General features: G+C 39.2%; 1 protein-coding gene across 1 annotated transcript in view; it reads left to right on the top strand.

The window, feature by feature from the left end:
• Positions 1-22,679, top strand: part of wdr75 (WD repeat domain 75) — a 24,734-nt gene extending 2,055 nt beyond the window's left edge. Inside the window, exons 2-21 of the mRNA XM_072685469.1 lie at positions 45-174; positions 2,367-2,432; positions 2,540-2,639; positions 2,818-2,942; positions 5,000-5,070; positions 5,297-5,413; positions 5,786-5,874; positions 7,231-7,389; positions 8,720-8,779; positions 8,879-8,991; positions 12,442-12,617; positions 12,795-12,946; positions 13,602-13,782; positions 16,162-16,253; positions 16,451-16,546; positions 18,012-18,181; positions 18,331-18,390; positions 18,526-18,669; positions 19,945-20,036; positions 21,727-22,679. Of these exons, the coding sequence (XP_072541570.1) occupies positions 45-174; positions 2,367-2,432; positions 2,540-2,639; positions 2,818-2,942; positions 5,000-5,070; positions 5,297-5,413; positions 5,786-5,874; positions 7,231-7,389; positions 8,720-8,779; positions 8,879-8,991; positions 12,442-12,617; positions 12,795-12,946; positions 13,602-13,782; positions 16,162-16,253; positions 16,451-16,546; positions 18,012-18,181; positions 18,331-18,390; positions 18,526-18,669; positions 19,945-20,036; positions 21,727-21,940 (2,407 nt within the window). The 3' untranslated portion in view covers positions 21,941-22,679. The remainder of the gene's footprint in view (positions 1-44; positions 175-2,366; positions 2,433-2,539; positions 2,640-2,817; positions 2,943-4,999; positions 5,071-5,296; positions 5,414-5,785; positions 5,875-7,230; positions 7,390-8,719; positions 8,780-8,878; positions 8,992-12,441; positions 12,618-12,794; positions 12,947-13,601; positions 13,783-16,161; positions 16,254-16,450; positions 16,547-18,011; positions 18,182-18,330; positions 18,391-18,525; positions 18,670-19,944; positions 20,037-21,726) is intronic.
• The last annotated feature ends 1,335 nt before the right edge of the window (positions 22,680-24,014 follow it).

The raw sequence follows: 24,014 nt of genomic DNA, 5'->3' as shown, positions 1-24,014 counted from the left end.
TGAAGGGCTGTGGGATTCTTATCCTTGTTCTGATTTGTTTGTAGGTTCCTGATATGCGGAGCCGGGGATTTAGTCAAAGTGTTCAGCACCAGCACAGAAGAGTGCGTCCATGTGCTAGAAGGCCACACAGATCAAGTGACCGGCGTTGCGCTGAATCCTTCCAACCAGCTTCAGGTCTGTATTAATCCCCTTATTTTCCATAGGCAAAGACGTGTTTGTGTTCTGAGCACATGTGTAGTATTGTGCTGGACCACGATGCTTTATTAACGTGGCTTATTATCACAGCCTGATGAGCGGGATTTCCTTTTGATTGGTGGTGTAGTTCACACATGATCTTTTGAAAGTATTGCCCAGCTCTGGTCTGGTCACTGAGCTGCACAGTTTAACGTAGCGCTGGGCAATATGACAATATTTTTTCGCATTGTGATAAATTTAGTTGTAGTGGTACACAGTATGCTTTTATGAGTGTATCGTGAATATCCTCAGTGTTTAAAGAGCACTGGTTAACTGTGTGTTTCATTACAAAGAGTGTAATCAGTCTTTAATTAAATGGAGTGAAGAATATTTTGAGTAAAAATCATGGTGCTCAGTACGGGAAAGTATTTGGACAGCAGTTTTTAAAAATGTACACTTGTCTACATGACAAAATAATGTGATTAATATTGTATCTTGTATATATTTTATATTGTATCTTTAAAAATGTCTTTAAATATAGCAATATAAATTTTTTCCATATCGTCCAGCTCTACTTTAACGTTTTCTCTGCTGTACCGCTCCAGACTCCAGCATAGTGTCAAGTTTGTGAGCCGAAATGAGATTTGTGGTAATCTATGGGACACTTGTCCTTCTTATACATGTGGTTTGAAGAGTTTCAATAATTGGGCTTAAACTTCTCTTTAACCCTGAAATTACTGCCAGAAAGGTAACAGCAGAGTAGTAGTGGTTCCTTGGTTGCTTCATCTATGGATTACATCAAAATGCAAGCAGAACTATTGAGAATTATTTTTGGTTTGGAATATTTTGGGGAGTCCCTCAGGGTTCTAATTTAGGGTCCATGAAACTTTTATTAATTATGACTGTAATGAAGATAGAACTGTAGTCTGGGTGTACGTACAGGGTCTAAGGGGCTAATAAAGCCCTATTCTGATGGGAGTAGGTTTTTTTTTTTTTACATGGGGAGAGGGAGACATTACGTTTTACAACAGCACAGCTGTAAAACCCAGGACCGATTTGCACTGGATAGGAAATCTCAGCATGAATAGCTGAGGTGGGAAAGGCTACTTGATTTACACGCTACTGTCACCACAAAAAAAAAAAACGTCCTGTTACCACTGATGAAGTGTTACAGGATAATAGCCACTCTTAATACCCAGTTATAGTAATGATGACACTCGAGACATTTAAAAAAAACAATAGCATTTACACGAACAGAACTCCTATTCTCTGGCCCGTCTACTGATCATAGTGTTGAACTAGACCTGAGGTATCTGTGCCAGTGCTTCCTCAAGTGGCTTAATACTTCCATAAAAAAAAATTATCTAGACGGTTTACTGATGTGGGAGAATAATGTGGTCTGTAAAAATGACTGACACGGCGCAAACAGACGGGACTAGAATCACTGAGAAACTCTGGTTATAATTATCCCTCCTCCCCCATGTAGAACTAGTCCCATCAGGATAAGGCTAAAATCTTTAAGCAGAGTGTTGAATGGTCATCACACCTGATATTAGATATTATTTTATCTTGGTATTTTATGATACAGGTTGTATAACCCCTGCGTAGTGACCAGTTAAACTCAGGGGCCCTTGAAAATTAGGTCAGTAGTTGTTGTAAATGTGTTGGGTGTAGGGGAAACTGCCCAGGACAGTGATACTCCAGCACCAGGTTTGAGTTTTATTCTCTAAAAGTCTTCTGTCATTATGAAGGAAATTAGGGGGTCCAAGCACTAATGGACACAAAACGCCCAATGGGGTAGAAGATATTTGTTTTATAGATAAAAGATAAAACAACTACCAGCTCTCGTGTTTTGGCAGGCTCTCCGCTATATATATATATATATATATATATATATATATATATATATATATATATATATATATATATATATATATATATATATATATATAGCGGAGAGCCATGAAACTGTTATTATTATATATTAATTAATTAAATAAAAAATTATATATATATATATATAGCGGAGAGCCATGAAACTGTTATTATTATATATTAATTAAATAAATAAAAAATTATATATATATATATATATATATATATATAATTTTTTATTTATTTATTTTTATATAGATATTTTTTACGATATCTGAAAGCAGACGTAACCTTCCAGTTGTCCTCTTTCTCTTCAGGTCTACTCTTGCTCAGCAGATGGCACTGTTAGACTGTGGGACTTTATTGATGGCATCCTCATCAAGGTAAACATGTAAAAGCTGTATGTGAAAAGCCCAAAGCCAAGTGTGGAAGAGTCAAAACCAGTCAAACATCATTATAATCTCTCCCTGTTTATTTTTCTTGTTTTTAGACGTTCACCTTTGGATACCCAGTGTTCTCTATATATGTCTCAGAGAAGCATGTTGGAGTCATTTTTGTTGTTGTTCCCATGGCCGGCGAGAAAGGTGGTAGTACGTATTGCATTATTATTACTAGTCTGTTCTGGTGTGATTCATAATCGCTAGAGAGCCTCTTTTAACACAGTATCTGCTATCAGTAGAAGGTAACAGCTAGTTTTATGAGCCTTTTCTGTTTGGATTAGTCTCATTCAGGCAAGTTTGACTGATTCTGTGTGTGTGTCGTCTTCAGGCGCTTTCCAGTTGGTTGCTCTACATCTTCCCAAAGTGCCGGACCAAGAAGTGGAGGCGAAGGAGGTGTCTGCGGTTTTGTACAATGTCAGCCAAAATCCTAGTTCCACAGCCTTTGGAAGAGGGGTAAGGCTGTTAAGGCAATTTTGGAACAGCTGCAGTTCTCATACATGGCCTCCTGTTATGCAGCTGTGTGTATAAATGAAGACCTCCATTTATACCATATTCAGATCATATCAGAGTACCTTGACTGGGATTAATCCAAGTCACAAATCGACGTAGTTCTTTTGCTATTAAGGAATTCTGCTGGTTTTAGAATAGAGAAAACACACACGTGCAGGGGTGATGTTCTTTGCCTATATTTGAATGGCAGATTAAATTATATATACATTTATATAGAAATTACTATATTTAATATCCCTGGGTTAAATGGATCTGCCATTAAAATGTTCTGTAAATAGGGCTACCACTAACTACTAGTTTTCTATCAGTAAATTTGTCAGCTGTTTTATCGATTTTTATATATATATATATATATATATATATATATATATATATATATATATATATATATATATATATATATTATTCAGATAAACTTTGACATTGTATAATGTATCATGAAATAACGTGCAAAAACATTTAAATGTTACTGTGCAAAACTGTAGGTGTGAACTAGCAATGCCAGCTTGATGAAAACTAAAGCGAGGAACTGAAGTCCGCAGTGCAGTCCAAGTTTCTATTTATAACCCTTATCGAAGTACATTTTGTTTTATCTGTGGCAGTCAAACACAAAGGAAATGTGCTTCAAATAATGAGAAAAAAAGATCCCCTCAAGCACACAGTCGCACACGTTACCACTGACGTTCAGTGCAGAATAAGCCCAGAATCTAGCCTGAGCATTTTCTCTTGTTCATTTATTTGATGGTAAGTTATGAGGCAGCAGGCAGGTGATTTTTTTGGCAATAATAACGGGTGTATGTAGAGGTGAAAATAAAGCAGCAGTGTTTTTACAGTTTCTGGCATCGTCTAGAATAGCACCTGTGTTTTTGCACCAGGTGCTCGTGCATTGCACTAGGGCTGCTGTGGTCTGCCTTCAGACCTTGGCACAGTGCACAAACCACCTTTTTGTTTCATGTGACGTCCTGCAAACAGCAGTTATGAACAGAAGTGGCAGGAAAAGCATTGGTATTTAAATTGAAGCATTTTAGAAATCAATGAAGCTAAATTTACAATAATGAGTTGAAAAACAATGCAGTGGTTTAAAACATTGATATCGTAAGTAAACATTTAGTACTGATAATTCAACCTGGTCACCAAGGAGCACTGTACTGACTCTGTAGTGCATTTGGAAAAGCCAACTGAAAAATGTTCTTATCATTCATCCGAATATTAGCTTGAAAAATCAGTAAAAATAAATAAAACAAAATAAAAAATTAAGTGTATGTATGTGTGTATATATATATATATATTATATGATATGATTTATTTATTTACTTATTTATTTATTTTTGCATTGAAAGTATGAAGCACAAAAACCAAATGACAGACAACATATTGTTAATTAACAACTAACATTTTTACTTTGATTTTAATGTTTTTGCCAAAATGTATAATATAATATTAACTAATATTTTATGTTTAATATATATATATAACTATTGATTAACGAATTGACGAATACAGATAGGATCTGTATTCGTATAGTTTCCTAGAAGACGCTTTTCTGAGTATACTGGTGCAAATCTCTGGTATTATCAGTGTCATTTTTCTATACCAGTTATCTGCTGATATGAGTATGATTCTAATATCATTTTAAATCCCTGCATTTAATATTCTCTCTTTTTGTCGGGTTGTTTTTGTGCATGTCCAGAAAAGCTCTCTAATTGTTTTTATTTATAATTCCTAATTTTAATTTTGAAGTTTAACTTCTGACGTATAATTTATGATTATCTAAGATTTATAGTGGTCTGCTGTTTTGAAATAATACGCAGGCATTAAATTAAGTGACTCTAGAAAGTTCTGGCCATCTGTGAGACAGATTGGACAGTTTTTATATGATATAATGTTGACTAAATAATAGGAAGTGTAACTCGAAGCTTAAATCTCAGCTTATTTGATCTTCAACTGTATGTAACACATTTATTTCTAATATCTCTGCTTACGTTTGTTTTTGTTTGCAGGGTGAATATATCGCCTCTGCTGTGGATCTCCAACTCAGTGTGTATTTCTTCCGGAAGCAGAAAACATACCGGTAAATTGCACACTAACAGTGATGCAGCTCTTCTTTTTATAGATCCTGTGAGGTCAAAGGCGTGCTGGAACATGCTCAGTCACAATGCTGTTTACATGCCTCTATCAGGGGGCCAGCGTTTCCATGTTCTACTCTCTCACCGTTTCCAGTTACCAAGGTGCCTTTTTTTCCAGGGGTGAGGGAGTGGCTGAGTGCGCTGTCTAATTCTCATTTATTTTTAATGAAGGTTTCCTCTAAAGGCCACAGATAAGAAGGGTGCCAAAAATGCCTTCACCTGTGTAGCCTGTCACCCTAAAGATGACTGCATCGCTACTGGACACGAAGACGGCAAGATCCGTCTCTGGTGAGTGAGTGGACTCGAACAGCTCCACTAATTAAGCCCCTCACTTCAATTAAGCCCCTCATGAGTGGGATCATTAGGTCTACCAGAAAAAGGCCACTTTGTAAGGTTAGAGAACCAGTAAACCATTTTAAGCACCTGTTTAGAAAAGTTATACATTATTATTATTATTATTATAATTGCCCTGCACTCTTTATGAAATGTGAATATTGAGATGGTGGCAACTTAAATAAATAAATTAAATAAATAAATGATCTGTTTTGGGGATTTTCTGGGTTTTATGGTTGCATTAAAAACCTTTTTATTTATTTATTTATTTATTTATTTTGTCTGTCTCTTTCACCCTCATGCTCACCCTCTCTATTATTTGCGCAGGAGAAACTTTAATCAGAAGAAAGAGTACACATACTCCACTCAGCACTGGCACCACAATGCTGTGAGCTCCTTGTGTTTCACCCCAGAGGGTAAGTTAGTATCACTGATGCCATTTCAGTAACGGCCAGTCTCATGCCTGACTGTACCAATACAGTTATTTGGAAAAAAGCGACCATAGATGCCTGAATGCAACTTAATATTTTATATAATGCAATATAAACATTTATTTAAAGGTTAGATTTGGGCTTAGATTTAGAGCCACAAACACCTGTTAGAAATAAAATAATAATAACTTAAATACATTGCCACATACATCTGTAAGCCGTGTATATCATTAGGTGGCAATGAACAGTATAGAAATTTATACTCAGTCGTCCCCCAAATTTTCTTGCTCATCAATTTTGTAACATTTTAGCATTGATGTAAAAGACTTTTCTGTGGACCTGGTCTCTGCTAAGTCTTGAGATTACAGTGCAAGTGACAGTCATGGGAAACGAGCACTATGCCCCATCATGGAGCCTGTAAAGCACAAATGCTGATAAAGAAGTAGATTTACCAGATTTATTATAGGTGTAAGGTAGAGCTGGGCTTTATGGCGATATCGTGATAAATATTCTAAGTATATTGAGGATAATGTTAGTGCTTGATAAACACTGATCAGCACAGTAAGAGTTTCACTGTACAGTTAACGGCTTGTTTCTGCTGTGCTTATGACAAATTGACAAATTCTTGAACTGCAGGTTTCATTACTAACAGTGTGATTAGACTGGTTTAATTAGTTGAAGAGCAGCAGATGTTGAGTATAAATCACTGTATTCAGTACAGGAGAGGATCTGAATAGTAGTTTTTAAGAATCTGTCGCTACTGATGGATTTAGTCTGTGATCACATGTATCGCAATAAATATAGTGTGTCGTGAAAAATGTCTTTACCAAATCATCCAGCCCGAGTGTAAAATTCTGGTCTAAAAAGTGAGCTGAATTTGCCTAGTTTTTGAACTGAATTATACTGCAGTTCCCCCTGTGTTTAGCCTAGTTTGCACGATTCAAGCTTGTTCACATGTTCTTTATGAAAGGGTGAGACTGATTAGACTGTGGGTTGTCACAGCTGTATATTGAATATGTGAAACTTGAAATCCACTTCTTTTCATGAGTTCAGGGAATTAAAAGAACTAGCTTTATAATAAAAATTTCTCATTTCTTTTCTTTTTCTTTTTTTGCTGACAAATACTTAAATGGTGTTTTTCTACATAAACAAACATTGCTAATTAATGCATTACTGATATTGTGTGTTTTAAGGTGTTTTAATGAATTGCTTATGCATATGTTCCCCTTAAATAAACTAGAATATTATTATTATTATTATATAATATAATATCAGGTTTTTAAGGAAAACCTTCTGGAACTTTGATTCACCCTTTTTCTGCTACCCGGTCTCCCTGTACAGGCATGCACCTTCTGAGTGGAGGTGTGGAGTCTGTGCTTGTCCAATGGCATTGTGAGGAAATAAACAAGAAGGACTTCCTTCCTCGTCTGGGTGGAGCCATCTCTCATATCTGTGTATCTCCAGATGGACAGATGTACAGCACGAGCCACTCAGACAACAGTAAGAGACTCAACAGATCAGTCGGCTCCAAACTGAACACTGCAGTGAACCCCAGGGCCGTTTCTGAGCTGATGTGACTTTTGCGTTTGGAATAGGCAGTACTGTCGATTCTCAGAAACACAGTATTGATTGTTTAGAAATAGTTTAAATGTAAAGACTGGTGGCCGACAGTGGTTCATTGAGTGTTGTGTTTCAGCCCAGACCACTAGATGGTGGTGCAGTAAACTTTTTTTTTTTTTCTTTTTTACTAAAAGATTGTTTCTTTAAACTGACAGTTTCCTAAAAATTGATTTTAAAAAAGAATCACAGTATATTGCATTGCTTACTGTAGTGCAGTATATCACAGTATTTAGAATCGCACCTACTTTATCATATTTACATTGAAAGAATTTGGCAGATTCTCTCATCCAGAGCCACTTACAAAAGTGCTTTACTGAAAAAAGATCCCGCCGTTCTTAGATACTACTCAAAAGCAGGTACTAGATTAGATACTAACACAAAAGCCAGGATGGAGACCACAGTACACGACACTATACTACACTTTTGATTAATTTTATGTATTTTATGTATTTTATGTAATTTTTTGACTATACACCTAACCAGACATGGCCTTTATTGCCAACTGTCACATTGTTTATAGCAGTGCTTCCCTCAACAGGGGAGTTGAACCCCTAGTCTCCCATGCACCACTATTTGTTTGAGTTCAAAGACTGACAGATTCAGTAATGATTACATACTGTACAGACCTAAAGAGCGTACATGGCATTAAATGATCTGTTTTTAGCTGTAATTCTAATAATGTAGTGTTAAGCTGCGTTCATGTGCAATCAGAATTATAGTAAATACATAAAATACTAAAATAAAATATCACAGTCGTAATTTCTACAGAGTTTCTCAGTTAATGTGACCTCCAACCTTTTTATTATGAATTTAACAGACATTTTAATCTGTAATTTTAAATGCATTTAGCTGCCATTTTTCCTGTCACTTCCAAAAAGCAGGCAAACGCATCATTAGACTGATGATTTTGCAGTTTTCATACATACTGACTCAACACTGTGCTTTCAACTGGAGACCAAAAACTCTTGTTCTGTTGGGCTTTCCTCAGGTCCACCTCATCAGCTAATTATCAAACCCTTTATACATGGGATCAGGTGTGTTGGGTCAGTTCCCAGGAATAGAGTTTAGAACCTCTGCTAAAGCCCCCAAATACCCTTCCTTTCAGGCTTTAGTGCATCTTATGCTGTCTTTGTTTCTACTAGCCGAGGAGTCGGTGAGTCATTCTACCACCTTTTAAAGCTGTGTCTCTCTTCTTTGTGTTCCCCGACAGAGATCAACATCATTCACTGCAGCTTCAAACTCTCAGCGGTGATTCAGGGCCTGGTCAAAGGTGTGCAGTTACAACCTTCCTTACTTCACCGTGACTCAGCTGAAGGATTCTGTAACTTTAAGCCAATATCCTGCTGAGATCGCTTTTGTGTTTTTTCAGGAGACGTTTGGACGGATCTAACAGTTGACTTGCGCACCAAAGCTCTGGTGCTGAACGGAAGGCCGGGCCATCTTCAGTTCTACTCTCTGCAGCAGGACAAGCAGCTTTACAGCGTAAGCCTGCAATAACACACACACACACACTCCCGGCATGCCGGTACAGCTCCAGTTACGGGCTGCAGCGTTGCTGTATTGTGCGTTTTGTCTCCCATGTCTTTGCACCCAGCCCCATACAAGCTTCCGTGGCCAGGAATGCACACCACATTACTGTAATGAAGTCAGCTTTTCTACCAAGACCCCCAAGACTGCATTCGCCTACCTGCACTCTTCAATATAACGGTGCTTTAAATGGCTTTTTTATGGCACTGGTAAACCAGCTTCCTTTCTCTTTGGTCCTCTTTTGACTTTTCGGTAATTGGTTACGTAAAGAACCATGTTTAGAACCTTTTAAAGGTCTAAAGAACCTACACTTCTTTACCAATTTTAAAGGCTTTTCACACTTCACTGCTACAAACATGGTTCTTTAAGTAATCAGAAGTGGTTCTTCTTTGGCATTGGTAAATGAACCATTAATTTCACCATTATTTTGAAATGTGTGTAAAATAATAATCCTGTGTAAGTCTCTTCGGATAAGATCTTTGGCCAAATGGAGTAAATGCCAGCAAACCTCTCACCTGAGTGAAATTTGCCATTTTTAAAGATGAATACATCCTTTATGGGAGTTATTTTGATTTTTGATTGAAATTTTGGAAAGGGGGGTTGGGGAATTCTTGGAATTCATTGGAGAATTCTCAGGGTGAATCCCACTTCTCCTTCAGAAACGCAGCGTAGCAGCAGCTAATGTCATGATTCAGTCCACCTGTAGATATTCTATTTAATGGATCAGAACCAAGGTTGCATTAAGTTTCAGGTTTATTTGTCATTTGCACAACATGTCAGGACATTTATGCATTGAAATGCTTGTGGTGAGGCTTAGGTTGATGCTCTACAGGAGGACAAAACTATATACATACTAAACATATTAAAATAAAGTTATATAAAAATTATATTAAATACAAAATACAAACAAAATATACACAAAATACAGAATATTCAAAGACATGAGGGATCTGTAGAAATTCTTTATGTACATTTATGAGCTAAATATAAAAATGTATGTTCATGTCTATTCCTAATAAAGTGAATTATACAACAGGAATTGTATAATTCACTAATGAAATGTCGTCTTCAGTAGCATCTGTGTAACACTGGGCGAAAAAGGGTTCATTTGTGTAAATGATCAAGCAACCAAGACATCCAGCGAATATTAAGTGGTTTCATCTGAAATTGAAGTAGAACATGTAAAATTGTCTGTCTGTGGACCCATGATTGTAACAGCTATGAGAGCTGAGCTGAGTCTTTAAATTACATACCAGTGGCAGTATTCAGGGTCCAAGCACTGAATGCCATTAAAGGTAAAGGTGCACGTATTTGTCACTGTGCACTGTACAGCGAAATGTGTCCTCCGCATTTAACCCATCTGGTAGTGAACACACACTCACACACACACGTGTTAGGGGCAGTGAGTACACACACACACCCAGAGCGGTGGGCAGCCAACTCCAGCGCCCGGGGAGCAGAGAGGGTAAAGGGCCTTGCTCAAGGGCCCAACAGTGGCAGCTTGCCGAGCCCGGGAATCGAACCCACAACCCTGTTATCGATATCCCGGCACTCTAACCGCTGAGCCACCACTGCCCCATTATGGAGCCTGTAAAGCACAATTGATTTCAGCCTTATTTATTATAGACTTTGAGTCTGAAAAGGAGATTTTATTTATTTTATTATTTAGTTTTTTTGGAAATGACCTGAATTTGCAGTTTCTAAAAACAAATCATTCCATAGCAGTTACTGCTGTGTTTTAGTCTATCATTTTTATATTCAATAATAATAATTAATGTAAATGTTCAAATCACTGAAGTTTATTCAATGAAGTGATGCAGTTGGAGCTCCCTACAGGGGGTTGTTTTCTGGACCTTATCTTTTTTATGTTGTTGGGTTTGTTTTTTTTTGTTTTTTAATTGCTCACGAGTTTTCATGTCCGCAGCGCTCATCAGCACCCCCGCTGCTGAAGCATCAGTTCATTAGGAGTTGTGTTTCTTTTACTTGTTTCTTCTAAGTGGATCAGCTGACGGCGAGCACATGCCTGAGGATGTTTGTATAGAAAGCAGTTTAATTCTGAAAGCGTTAGAAACGCAATTCCTCTATTTCATCTTCCGCTGAAGAACACTGTCTATCTTCACAAGCACACAGTGGCCTGAATATAGTTTTATTTGGTGTAAAAAGCATGACTGGTCCAGGACCTTCCACCCTTGCTAAACACCTTGCTTAGACCCTGCTCTAAATTACACGTGAGTGGGTGAGTGTCCTCACCTCCCCCTCCAATTTACATATGTTGTCAACCAGCCAAGACCTGTTCAGTGTCCACTGGACCTACAAGCTAAAGCAATACAAGTCTTAAGTCTTAGGGGTGGGCGATGTGGTATGAAATAGTGTATCATGGTAGTCCGACTGCTATTCGAACACACTCCCATACTTTACCGTGTTTTTTACTCCGTTTGCTGCTCTGTCCAAATAAAAACGAACAAAATTATACTCTTTTTGTCCAAACATGCAGTTGGTCTGCATAGTATGTAAGTATTGTCAGTATAATATGTGAGTATTGTGTCTCCATACTGACTTCTGTATTTAGTAGTATCTAAGCTTAGAGGGAACTTCTGGATTCTAGTCTATACAAACTAGCTAAGGGTATTTTCGGAGTAAATAGTGAAGCACTTGTGTAAGTCGCTCCGGATAAGAGCTTCTGCTAAATGGCTTCAATGTGAATGTAAATTAAGATTTTCACTATTCGATAAAACTGTCATATTGCCCACCTGTAAAATATCCCAAAAAATACTTGAGAGACCGAAGACGTCTCCTACTTCTACTACTGCAACGTTGGCCTCCAGCTCAAAACTAGAGAAGCAAACGTATCAGCTGGTCAGCTAAAATTAGGATCAGGGGAAAATTGTATGTGACATTTAAGTTCTTCCTTTGTGCTGGCGCCCTGTACTTGAGGAAGTGTACAGAGCATGAACGCTCACGTGGGCCGGTTCTAAGGGGGTCCGCTGTGGGGTTGAACTTGTAAGCATCTTCCTTGTGCAGTCACATGAGCTGTGGGGCTTTTTTTTTTTTATATATATATATATATTTTTTTTTTTTTTTAATGGGAAACTGCCTAGTCATGACTCCATGAAAAAATATTTTGAAGGACCGTTTTTGCTTATGCAGTGATTCTTAGCCTTGTTTCAGCCTTAATATTTAACCACTGTGTTTCAGCTAAGTGACCCCACACAAGCCACAGGTTGAGAATCACTGTGAAGACATATATAAACTTCTCAAATGCAGAACCTCTGAATTTTCCGTCTGCATTTTCTTAAAGTGGCTTCTGGTGCCGTTTGTAAAGTATTTTGACCTTTTCTTTTTTAAACCTGTATGCTGCAGGTGGTTGGTTTTACATTTAGCTGTATGCACGGTTTTCCCTTCCAGCTGGACATTGTGCAGCAGGAGTACATCTATGAGGCAGGACTGGACCAGTTTGAGGTGATGAAGGCAGCGTTCGATGTCCGAGGCACCTGGCTGGCTACGGTGGAGGAGAAGGGTCGCAGCACATCAGATCTGGAGTTTGCTCTGAAACTGTGGGGCTACAATGAAACAGCTCAAAGGTACACCGGTTGTCTTATTAAGCACCTAGTTCTGAAATTCAGCATTCCATCATGTGGCCATGATTTGGTGCTAATCCATCAATGTTCTGCTTAGCTGCTTTAAAAATCCCTATCAAAGGTTTTCTTTTCTTTTTTTTCCCTTTTTGACCTGTACTGTTGCCATGTGTGCCTCTCTAGCTTTGAGCTCAACACCACCATAACGGCCGCCCACCAAGACAGGATTACTTCCTTGTGCTTCAGCCCTTCCACAGAGACCACCATGCTGGTGACCGCAGCCAAGGACGGCCAATTCAAAGTCTGGCTGCTAGTACCAGACTCGGAAACACAGAGTGAGTCCCACCTCCTAGACTTTTATACACACCCGTTTGGAGGGCCGTAATCCAGTTTGAGCTAGTTTTAAAGAATTTGGCACCCTATGTTTTTGGGGCAGAAATGGTCCATCATCTTGGTTGTCCCCATGTCAACCTCACAGAGAACAGTGGTGGTTTGCAAAAATTGAACTGGGAATGCATAGATATCGATTGTTGTCCAGATAAATTGGGTAAAGGCACATACGCTGTGAAGTTGAAGGAGAATTTTGTGCTGGTCTGAGTCACTGTACTGTGTAACAATAGTCCTGCTGCTGCGGGGGGGTATCGGAATTATTGCCATAATGACTTTAGATTAACAGAGACACTAAGGCCTCGTTCCAGTCCAAATTGGATTGGAAAGCCTACTCCTTTCCTCAACTCCCTTCCTCTCAAAACAGCTGTGAACCGTGATAAACAAAGCCTCTGTTTTGGTGGGGGGTGTGTGTGGGGGGGGGGGGGGGCGGCATGTAATGGGGGTCATGAACTTCTCGCTATTGTTCTTGTTTTGGACTTGGTGTTAATGATTTGGAGCTATATGTAAAGCAATTTTCCCCCTCAATCTGGACTTGTGCCTGAATCACCACACACTTGCACTCAAAAATACTGACCAGCTTTTTTTCTATTCATGCTGTAGAGGAGCAGGCCTCCTGGTCATGTGACTACGTGGGCAGCTACCATGGCCTGCGGCCTACAAACTGCTGTTTCTCCAGTGACGGCTCTCTTCTGGCCGTAAGCTTTGAGGAGGTGGTGACCGTGTGGTGTTCAGACACCTGGGGGCTCCTGACGACGCTTTGTCAGCCCCCAGGACCAATCAGGTGAGACATGCAATTCACATATAGTGCATCTATATATCTCTCATATAGATAGATATAGATGCATACACTTTTTGGTGCTGTTTAATTCAGTTCTCTCTGAACAGTGAGAAATTAGGAGAGAAATACAGTGCTATGGGTTACTCTGTTAAGCTAATGCTGCTCAGTCAGCTTCTTGAACATCACAGCCCCAGGCTAGCTCCTGTACTTCCTGCAACTTCTTTAGAATACGAGTCCCTTCAGAAAAAGGATGGAGCAGCTACACCACGTTATAATAGACTAAACCTTCGCACTCATGTGCTCACTGTTAACAGTCTACATTGTGTGATGGAGGAATAGTTCATTGGATTTTTTTATTTGTAAATAAATACATTTCATGGTTTGAACATTGGTGTATTTTAGTATGTCTTATAAAAGTAATAACCCGTTTGCAGTGATATGCAGCATTGCTTTATTTAACCCACTGTCATTCAAGGTAGGTGTGCTTAACACAGTGTTAATTGGTGTACATAAGCTGCCATCATGTGCTAGCTGCATTAGCTGTGAAGGTTTAGCGCATACATCAAGAAGCAAGCATGTCTTGGCTGATTAAATACATTTGAGGGAGAAGAAACATTTGCATAAATGAGTTTTCAGGTCTGCATGATTTCAGAGCCAGGGCCCAGACTAACGGGCTGCTGATTGCGGTTTTAGTCTTCTGTGTTTGGGTGAAATGGCTGAAAAATGAAGCTGGTCAAATTTTAGCAGCAAGCAAAACACTGGGGTGAGTTAGTTTACAAATGTGGAACATCATGGGAACATGATGTAATAGCGAGGGTTTATCTCTGAATCAGCGTATTTGCTAACTGCGGTCTTTTTAGGTCTCACAATGGGATGTTTCTCAGTCAAACCAATGAGCACACATTCACAGCTTCCAGGAGAGCTGTTCACCTTTGGGATTCAGTCGCAAAAACATTGAGGGTGTAGTGATCTGGATTCTGGTGTGCTTCATTTCTGAGTGTAAAAAAATGTACCCATACTCCCCTTCTAATGAGTGTATTTGTCTGCTTTAAGGGGGTGCAGCTGTTGCTGACTCAGTCATTCAGTTGAGCACACATTGGCATAATCTCCATAGAAAAGCATTGCCAAAAGAACTGAAAAGGTCTGGAGCCTTAACTTTCGCAATTTCAATCTTGGGGACCCCACAATATGATTAGTTATGTGAAGGAAAGGAGGGAAAAAAAGAAATTACACCCAATTACATCCCTTTGCCTTTTTAATATGTTTAAACTTATGGAGATATGTCTTTGTTTGAACAATATTGAGAACCCTTATGATAAATAACCTCAATTAGGCGTTTCCTATTCACCTAATTCATTTGGCCAAAGTTTTGGTCTAGGTGTTCTCTGGCAAACTGTAGCCTTGCCCCAATGATTGTTTTTGACATCAAGGGTTTCGTCATTGTACACCTCCCATGAAAATCCAGCTTGCCTGGTCAGTTTCTGATGGTAGATGCTGTGCTTTCACGTCAGCTGTGGCAAGAGCTACCCCTAGGTCCCGTGATGACATCTTCGGACTGTTGCTGTCTTTCTGAAGGCCTCAGAGAGCTCTTTGGATCTGGCCATGGTGATCTTCACCACTCACTTCAACCATCAAGAGCAGACCAGACTAAATGTCTGAGGTTTAAATAAGACAGACTCCTCTCCAACCATGTTCTGATCATCTGCAGCTGATGTTCTGCACCTGCTTCTAATTCTACACATAGTAGAAGTAGAAAGTAATAATACATGTGGGGGTGTTGACCTTTCCCCTTACAAAAAACTGCATTTCTATTTATTATATTTGACTCTTAATTAACTATTGTAATCAGTTGTTTAGTTGTTTTACCTCCATCTCTCAGGGTTGATCAAACGTCCAGATATATATATATATATATATATATATATAAAAGGTGTTTATTGGAGATTTTTTTCACATGACTTTTATATTTTTGTAATTTCCCCATCCAGCCATCACCTTATTCAACTCTACAACTATTATTAAGCTCTGCAAGTGCTGAGCCAGCCCTTCATCACCATGCCAAGTGTCGGTGGTAGAAAGTGCCTGTTACTGTACGTTTAAAGCGGTTTCAGACAGAGTGCGTGCCAGTAAGGGCTTTATGGGATTTGTTGTAGACTGCAGCCTGTAGCACTGAACTGCTGCTGTTGCAACAATTTAAGTGGGTTCATTAATGCATAAAAACAGCTTGACTGTGAATGGCGTTTATTGTTTGATGCTGGGGAAAGTAGTAGTGTTCACAAGGCCTCTTGCTAATCTAGTGAAATATGTCCCGAGAAGTGTGACTGGCTCTTTAGGGTGGGCCGGGATGTGATTGACTGATCTCTGACTGCTTTCGTCCTGCAGGGACCTTTGTTTCGGTCGGCTGAGCTGCTCCAAGTACCTGCTTGCCACCACCACCAAGAACCTCCTCTGCTGGAACCTCCTCACATGCTCATGTCAGTATCTACGTGTGTGTGTGTGTGGTGGAGAATTGCCTGCCACAACGACACTAACTTTGACCTGTACCTTGACCCATTTTGTTTTGGCGAGCGCTATCCTTTAGATGCACCTGGCTGGGTTTGGAAATCTGATTGGGTTGGTTTGTGTATGCATTGTGTTCGAATTGTTGATCGAATGTCTCATGTGCCCTTAGTGGAGTGGAGCACGCCAATGGATGTGCATCTGCTGCGGTCAGACCCCCTGTCTGAAAACGTTGCGGCCTTTTGCTTCCACTCTGGAAGCAGTGACTGTAAGTACACACAAGACCAATATTTCCCCATTCTTTTTACCGTAAAGTAACAAAGCTTCCCATTCTTAGTCCTGTAGAGCACCAGTACTGAGCAATGGAGTGTTTTCCCAGTGTCCATGAACCTGGCTGAACCCTGGAATAACGCTGCGTTCTGAATTGATTTAGTGGTGTTTAATCAGGTGTGTTAATACAGGGATATTCTGGGTCTGGGAGCCACCTGAATAAAAGGTTTGTTTAACCTCTTGAGGTCACTAGTTCAACATAACACTCACCAACATGCCAAGACCTGTGCAATGAATGCCTCAAAACCTAAAAACAGTAGCTCGGGTCAGAGCAACGCCGCCTAGCTGTGGTAGGCAAGCGTCCAGGCTTTTTTCTGTCCTGGCACCGAAGTGGTAGAACGAGCTTCCCCTGGGTGTCTGAGTCGCTTGCTGTCTTCAAACGCAGACTGAAGACCCTCCTTTTCCAAGAGTACTTGGGCGAAGAGTGGAGTATTATGGTCCCCATATTGGCTTGTGTTTAGTCGTGTCTAAGATTAGAGGCATCTTAAATTTTCAGTCTATTCAGACTAGCTGAGGTTATTCTTGAGTAAACAGAAAAGCACTTCTGTTAGTCGCTCTGGAGAAGAGCATCTGCTAAATGCCATAAATGTAAATGGTAGCAGGTCATGTCCAAGAGTAGGCACTCAGTCCAGTCCGGGGATTTGAATGTTGTGATTATTTCCAGGCCAGAGGTATTCAGATCAGTCACCAGGGCTCACAGGTGGTCCATTCTTTTGCTTCAACCCAGTGACTGTAGAAAACATGGACAACACAGCGTCTCTCAAAAGTGAAGTGACCCCGCCCATTACCATGTTTCAGTAAAAAAACAACCCATTTTCCATCTACAATGTCTAATACCAACAGTGTGCTAATATTGCCCCGAACTGGGAATCCAGGGGGAACATCAGCTCTGCTTCTGCGCTGTAAGCTCAATGAAGGTGGTTTAAGACATGCTGGGAGAAAGGGGTGGGTCTATCTATTGAGTAGGGGAGTCTGACTCCACCTCTGGTTGCAAATTTGACAACACGGCAGACAGTTTTGGCTTCATTTCTATAGAACGGAAGGGGATGCAAGCATGCCGTCCATGTCTTTTACAGTCATTGCTTCAACCCAATTAAACCCAGTGATTGAAACGTTGGCCATCCAAGGAGCCCTTGGGACCAGTTGCCACTGCTCCTCTGGGCTGCTGGCCATCCTGCATCCTTAAAAATAGGGGTGCTACAAAGGGTTCATTGAGCAATGAAATGGATGATGGGTGCACCTGGATGGTAGGTGCACCAGATTGATGATGATTAAATAATCAATCAGATTGATATAAGACAGCATAATAAACTGGCAACCAATTGTATACCATTGTTTTGTGAAAGTGAAAGTGGACACGTTGATGGAACATGGTGTTAACTAGGTCTCTCTCCTCTGGACAGTGTTTGTTTTCAGACCCAGCGAGCCCCGACCTCTGTTTACCCAGAAGGCCGTGTGTGAGGGGAAAGTGCAGCGCTGCGTCTTCGCTCCAAGAGCTGAGCCTCTGGACAGCTGTGACGAGAGATTCCAGTGGTTGAACCGATCTCGCCTTTACTTCCTCACAGAGCAAATGGTACCAGTTTAAGGATCATTACACATGTCTAACCCTTTTCTTTGACCTTATACAGATGTTTTTCTTTTATTCTGAGAGACGTGGGCTGTCCTGCTCTGCCCTGCACTTACTGTATATACACTGATTGTGTGTTTACCCCTTTGTTTTAGGAGTTATTGACCTTTAGTACCAGAACAGAGGATGAGAGACTATTGAACTCAAGGAAGCAGGTGAGTCTGTAATCAAAGGTCAAGTCAGATTTATTTGCACTGCATTATTTTACAACCTAATGACACAAAGCAGCTTTACAGAAATGTGGAAACGTAGAATTTCTTCAGGCTGTGGATATTTATGCTCTTTTACAGCTTCTGGTAGACGACAGTGTTGCTGTGACTCCGTTCTACCTGTTGCTAGGCAAACACAAGCCAGAGGAGGAGAAGCTGAACTCTGTGGCCAATCAGGGGGCAGACAGGACCCAGTTGCCCCAGGCATCAGTAGCAGTCAAAGAGGTCAGTGTTCCTGATCACGTGATATTTTATTTATTTATTTGTTTATTTTTTAAAAATGTGCAGTGCTGTAAATGTTTTTGCCCCACCCTCCCTTCCAAATATTGTCTATTTTTGCATATTTGGTACATTTTAAATATTTCAGATCATCCAGCTAATTTTAATATAAGACCGGCAACATGAGGAAATACAGAATGCAACTTGTAAATTATATTTCCATTAATAAAGATGAAGAAAAATGTATTCAAAATCTTTCACCCATGTGAAAAAGTAAATGACCTACAGCTCTAAAAAGGTTGGGTTACGCAACAGGATGATGATTCAAAGCACACAAGCATGTCCACCTCTGAAGGGCACCTTTTGGAGTGACCAGGTTAAAGTCCTCACTATATCCCATTGAAATGCTTTCGCAATTAAACAAACTGTTCAGCGTAGCTGCAAAAAGAAAGAGTGGGACGTTTTCTCCATATTAATGTAAAACGTTTATCGCAATTTTGCGCAAAAGTAGTTATCACCAAGGGTGATACAACCAGTTATTAGGTTTTAGTCAGCCTATAATTATTTTTTCCGTGGGTAATATTAGGTTATATGCATTGTTTTACGAGTGTTTACTCGTCTTTATCCTATATTAAATTAGTTGGATGATCTAAAAGTGGCAGATATGCAAGAATAGAAGAAACATTTGTTTTTGTGTGTGTGTGTGTGTGTGTGTGTGTGTGTGTGTATGTATATATATATATATATATATATATATATATATATATATATATATATATATATATATATATATATAAACTAATTTTACACACACACACACCTCTGGAAAACATTAAGAGACTACCATTTTTTTCCTGAAATGTGTGCATCATCAACCAAAGCTAAGTTATCTGAATTTTTACACTATGAATGGCATAAAGTCTTCCAACAGCAATGTAAAAGACTAGTGGAGAGCCTGCCAAGACATGAGAGCTGTGATTGGCAGTCACCATGGTGATTTCTGAATGCTCAAAGTTCAGATATTAGTACTGTGTTATTTAAATCTGAATAATAACTTATTTGCATTATTTGAGCAGTTGCCATATCTGAAAATAAATGCTCTAAATAGCAAATATTTTTATTTGGAATTTAGGGGGGAATTGTTCGTGGTTTATGAAAAATGCAACGCAAATTTCCCTAAAAACACACACACACACACATATATATATGATTTTACAAGTTTCTTAAAAGGAGGGTTTTTGGTTACTGACTTGTATTCCTTTCTTGGTCTTGTTTGTCCAGTTGCTGCACACCCCAGCCCATGTGCTTCCTGCGGCCTCATTCCTGTGTTCAATGTTTGTCAACTCTCTCCTTATTTCCAACACCAAGGGCAGGTATGGCAGCTTCATCTTCTGTAGAATTTTGGGTCAAAATTCAGCTGCAGCTTTTGCTGCAGTAAAACTGTGCATGTAATATGACTCCACACTTAGAAGCCAGCTTTTCATTATTATTTATTGATTTTTTTTTTTTTTTAATTTTCATTTACGTTACATTTACATATTTCATATTACTTGTATTTTTTCATGCCCCAGTTATCTGTTCACTTTTATTATGGGGCATTCCAAGGTCACTAGTTCCCCTTTAGACTTTCTTTTTATGTGATTGTCCTCAAAAGTCATGCTTCGAGTGTCCTGCTGAGTCATAACAAGGCTTTCAGAGGGGAAGTTACTCCATCATTACAGAGCAGCCTACTGGTGTCCATGTGAAACACAGACATGTTCAGTTTTAACTGAACTGGAACTAAACACATGACCTGCAGTATTGCTGCATTTTGTTTGCACGAGTCTTCCTGATGGAGATCATGCTTTACTATCAGCAGGTCATGTTGCACTGTTCTATCTAGTTGGGGGTCTTTTCCACTTAAACATTTGCATTGCAGTCCTGCTAGGAATGACCTTGTGATGTCTGTCAGCCTAGTGAAATGTATTAATGCCACTTTTTCAGTGATAAATTGACAGTTTCTCATCGTTTTCTTCAGTTTTCCCCTTAAAAGGGGACTATGAGCAAAATGGAAAAAGGTCCACTGCTACATCTGATGTAAACCTGCCTCGTATTGTACTGTACAGTAGTTACAGTAGTCTCTAGAGCAAGGTTTTCTAGTTTTAAAAACTAGGCTGATGAACGAAAAACACTTTAAAGCACCCAAAATATACAGTACTGTGAAAGTGATTGCCTCTTTTCTGAATTTCTAAATGTGTGCATGTTTCAAACTCTGGATGGCATTCTATTTTAAACCAAATAATACATACTGTAACACATAAATAATAATGGATTGGATCACACTACCTATATGAGGTCATGGTGCACTGTTCTATCTACACTGCATTTGTCATGTTTCATATTGTCTAGTTTCTCATCTTCCCGCTCTTAAAGAAGCACAATATAGAAAAATATCTGACGTTCACCCACATGCTCACATCCTACAATGGTGTTGCTGTAGTGTTTTCTGGTGTCCACATTCTGAGGCAGCAAAGCAAGTCCAAAGCCATCACATTACCACCACCATGCTTCCACATGAGATGGCTTTTTTTTTTTTTTTTTTTTTTTTTTTTTTTTCTCCTCCCCCAGACGTAATGAGGCACATGATGCCCAAAAAGTATCAATTTTAAAGAATGTAAATAAATAAATAATATACATTATAGATATTTATTGTTCTACACCTGAGAACTGCAGGTTTTTTTTCAGTGGGATTAAATATATATATATATATATATATATATATATATATATACACACACACACTACTACAGTGGCCGCTAATTTGCTAAATAATCCAACTAAAAATGAAAAATGTGCACTAATTCAGAAATCCAGACACTTTTACACTGCATTGTATTCCAGGATTTCCTCCCCCGTTTCATTGTTGGACAAATTCATTAATTGTGCTGCATGTTGGCCGACTTGTACGAATTTACCCTTGTGCCTCATTCAGCACGTCAGCTAATCAGCAAGGCCTGACATCCAAGGATTCATCCTCCGGCTGTTGTTGTTTACTTCATTCTATGCTTGTTCTGTTTTTCCAAGAGAGGAGAAGGAGCCCTCAGAACTGGATGAAAAGAGTGACGAGGAGGAAGATGATTCCGAGGAGGAAATGGAAACGTGTGACGGGCAGCAGGAAGTCCGGACACAGGGCTCAGTAGAAGAGGCGCCACCACAGCTTTCCAAAGCAGAGGAAAGAGACCTGAGGAGAGTGCGAAAGACTGACTTCAGCTGGGTCACAAGCCTCAGCAGCTCTTAGCCATGAACCTACCCCCATAAACATACACACATACATTTACCACATACACAGACGGCTCCAAAGGTTGTTTTTTTTTATTTTATTTCATTTTAAATGTTGGATCTTCTTCTTTTTGAGCTTGAACGAGAGACTATAGAGGCGAGTGTTTTTTTTTGTTTTTTTTTTGTTTTTTGTTTTTTTTTTTACATTTTACAAAAACAAAAGCTTTGGAGCTGCAGAGCCCTTAAATCAGATCAGTCACTAACTGCTTTAGTCACAGTCAGGCATATTTTCTACCCTCACTGATCCACAACCATTACCTTAACTGCACTCCAATACGGAAGTGAGGAATGCAAGAAATGTGATTTGGTTTCTGTGGATTGCAACAATCTGTTTTTTATTAGTAGTATTTGTTTGTTTGGAAGTATCTGGAGGCGGGATGAGTAGCGAGGGCGCTCTGGGGATTGTAACTCGAACTTTTGTCAAAAAACCAAACCTGTATCATCCATAATTTATAAAAAATGTTTTTGAACAAAAAAAAGGTTGTTGGTTTTTGTGAAATCTGCTGTTTCTTCCAAACCTGCTGTTGAACATGCAGTTCTTCTCTGAACAAAACAGAGGGGAGGTGGGAGAAAGGAGAAGTGTGACTGTTGGGCACTTCTGTCTTCATATTTCTCTTCCCTTTCTCGTCCTGGCCCATCAAGTTCAAAGTCTTAGATGGGGGTGTAGTGCTCAGCAGGGTGTACTGCTTGTACTGAACCAGTGGCCAAAAGAATAATCAGTTTTTAATTGTTTCTCAAAATAAAGTTTTTTTTGTTTGTTTGCTTGTTTTTACTTGTTTTGGTGCCAAAATACTTAAATTCTAGCAAGTCAAGTGGGTTTTATTATCATTTCAACTACATACAGAGTACACAGTGAAACGAAACAACGTTCCTCCAGGACCATGGTGCAACACAGACACAGTGCATACAGAACACAAGTGCAGACAGAGGATAATAAATAATTAGGGGTAGTGTGCAAATTATGCAGTGTGCAATAAATATTGAGTCCAGTGAGGTAGTAATTCTCTACTTCAGTGTTTGGGGGGGGGGGGTCTCTTCATTTTCCACCTTTCAGTTTCATTTGGACCAGTTATTTCAAAATTGCAAAACTGAACATGTAGGACCGATACCTAGTATAAAAATAATTAAACAGGTTTTCCTAACATTTCTGTTACAGTATCTAAATGAGCTTGTATGAGTGGCCTAAAATGAGATACATAAGAGCAATGATAATTGATTTATTTCTGTTCAAATGTGATATTTTAAATAATAATTTAAATAATTTTTTTCTCTTTTGGGTGAGGAAATTCGGTTCAGCAGGGTTCCCATTGATCCCTACAATAATTATAATAAATATTAATACAAATAAAATAATTAGGTAAAAATGGCCATTCAGTGTATGAAGGTGTTTTTGACAATTTCAAGATGCTTAAAAAACATAATTTACACCATGATTATTATGATTATGATCAGAGCAGTTCAACAGTTTAGATGGTTTGGTAACTTTTATCAATAATTAATAAATAGTTCTGATCAGAGGAGGACGGGTCGGGTCCCCCTTGTGAGTCTTGGTTTCTCCCAAAGTTTCTTCCTCCAGCTCTGAGGGAGGTTCTCCTTGCCACTGTCGCCGTTGGCTGCTCACTGGGGTCTTGGATCCTTCATGTCTTACATTATTTCTTTTTTTCCTGTCTTTTATTAATTACTAATTATGTGAAACTGCTTTGTGACGACAACAGTTGTAAAAAGCTATACAAATAAATTTGACTTGACTTGAACAGTCCGACACTTTAAACTTCAGCTGACTGCAGTCCTGTGGGCATAACCTGACCGTGAGGAAAGGGCTGCAGGACAGCAGTATAATATAATGTCAATCACACTGGGAAAAAAGCAAGGATTGAACAAAGTGATTATGAACTAACCGCTTTAAATAGTATTTCTAAATCGTGGATCAACCCTGTTAAGTAACTTCCTGGTGGGCCAAATCAGTCCGCCGCTAGGCCAGCTCAGGACAGCCCTGTCTTACATGATCCAGCTGAGCCATTGCACAGTCGAAC

This window comes from Salminus brasiliensis, chromosome 8 (genome assembly GCF_030463535.1).
Source record: "Salminus brasiliensis chromosome 8, fSalBra1.hap2, whole genome shotgun sequence".
Lineage (NCBI taxonomy): Eukaryota > Metazoa > Chordata > Actinopteri > Characiformes > Bryconidae > Salminus > Salminus brasiliensis.
The sequence above is the reverse complement of the archived record's forward strand: the minus strand, read 5'-3'. Positions and strand labels throughout refer to the sequence as shown.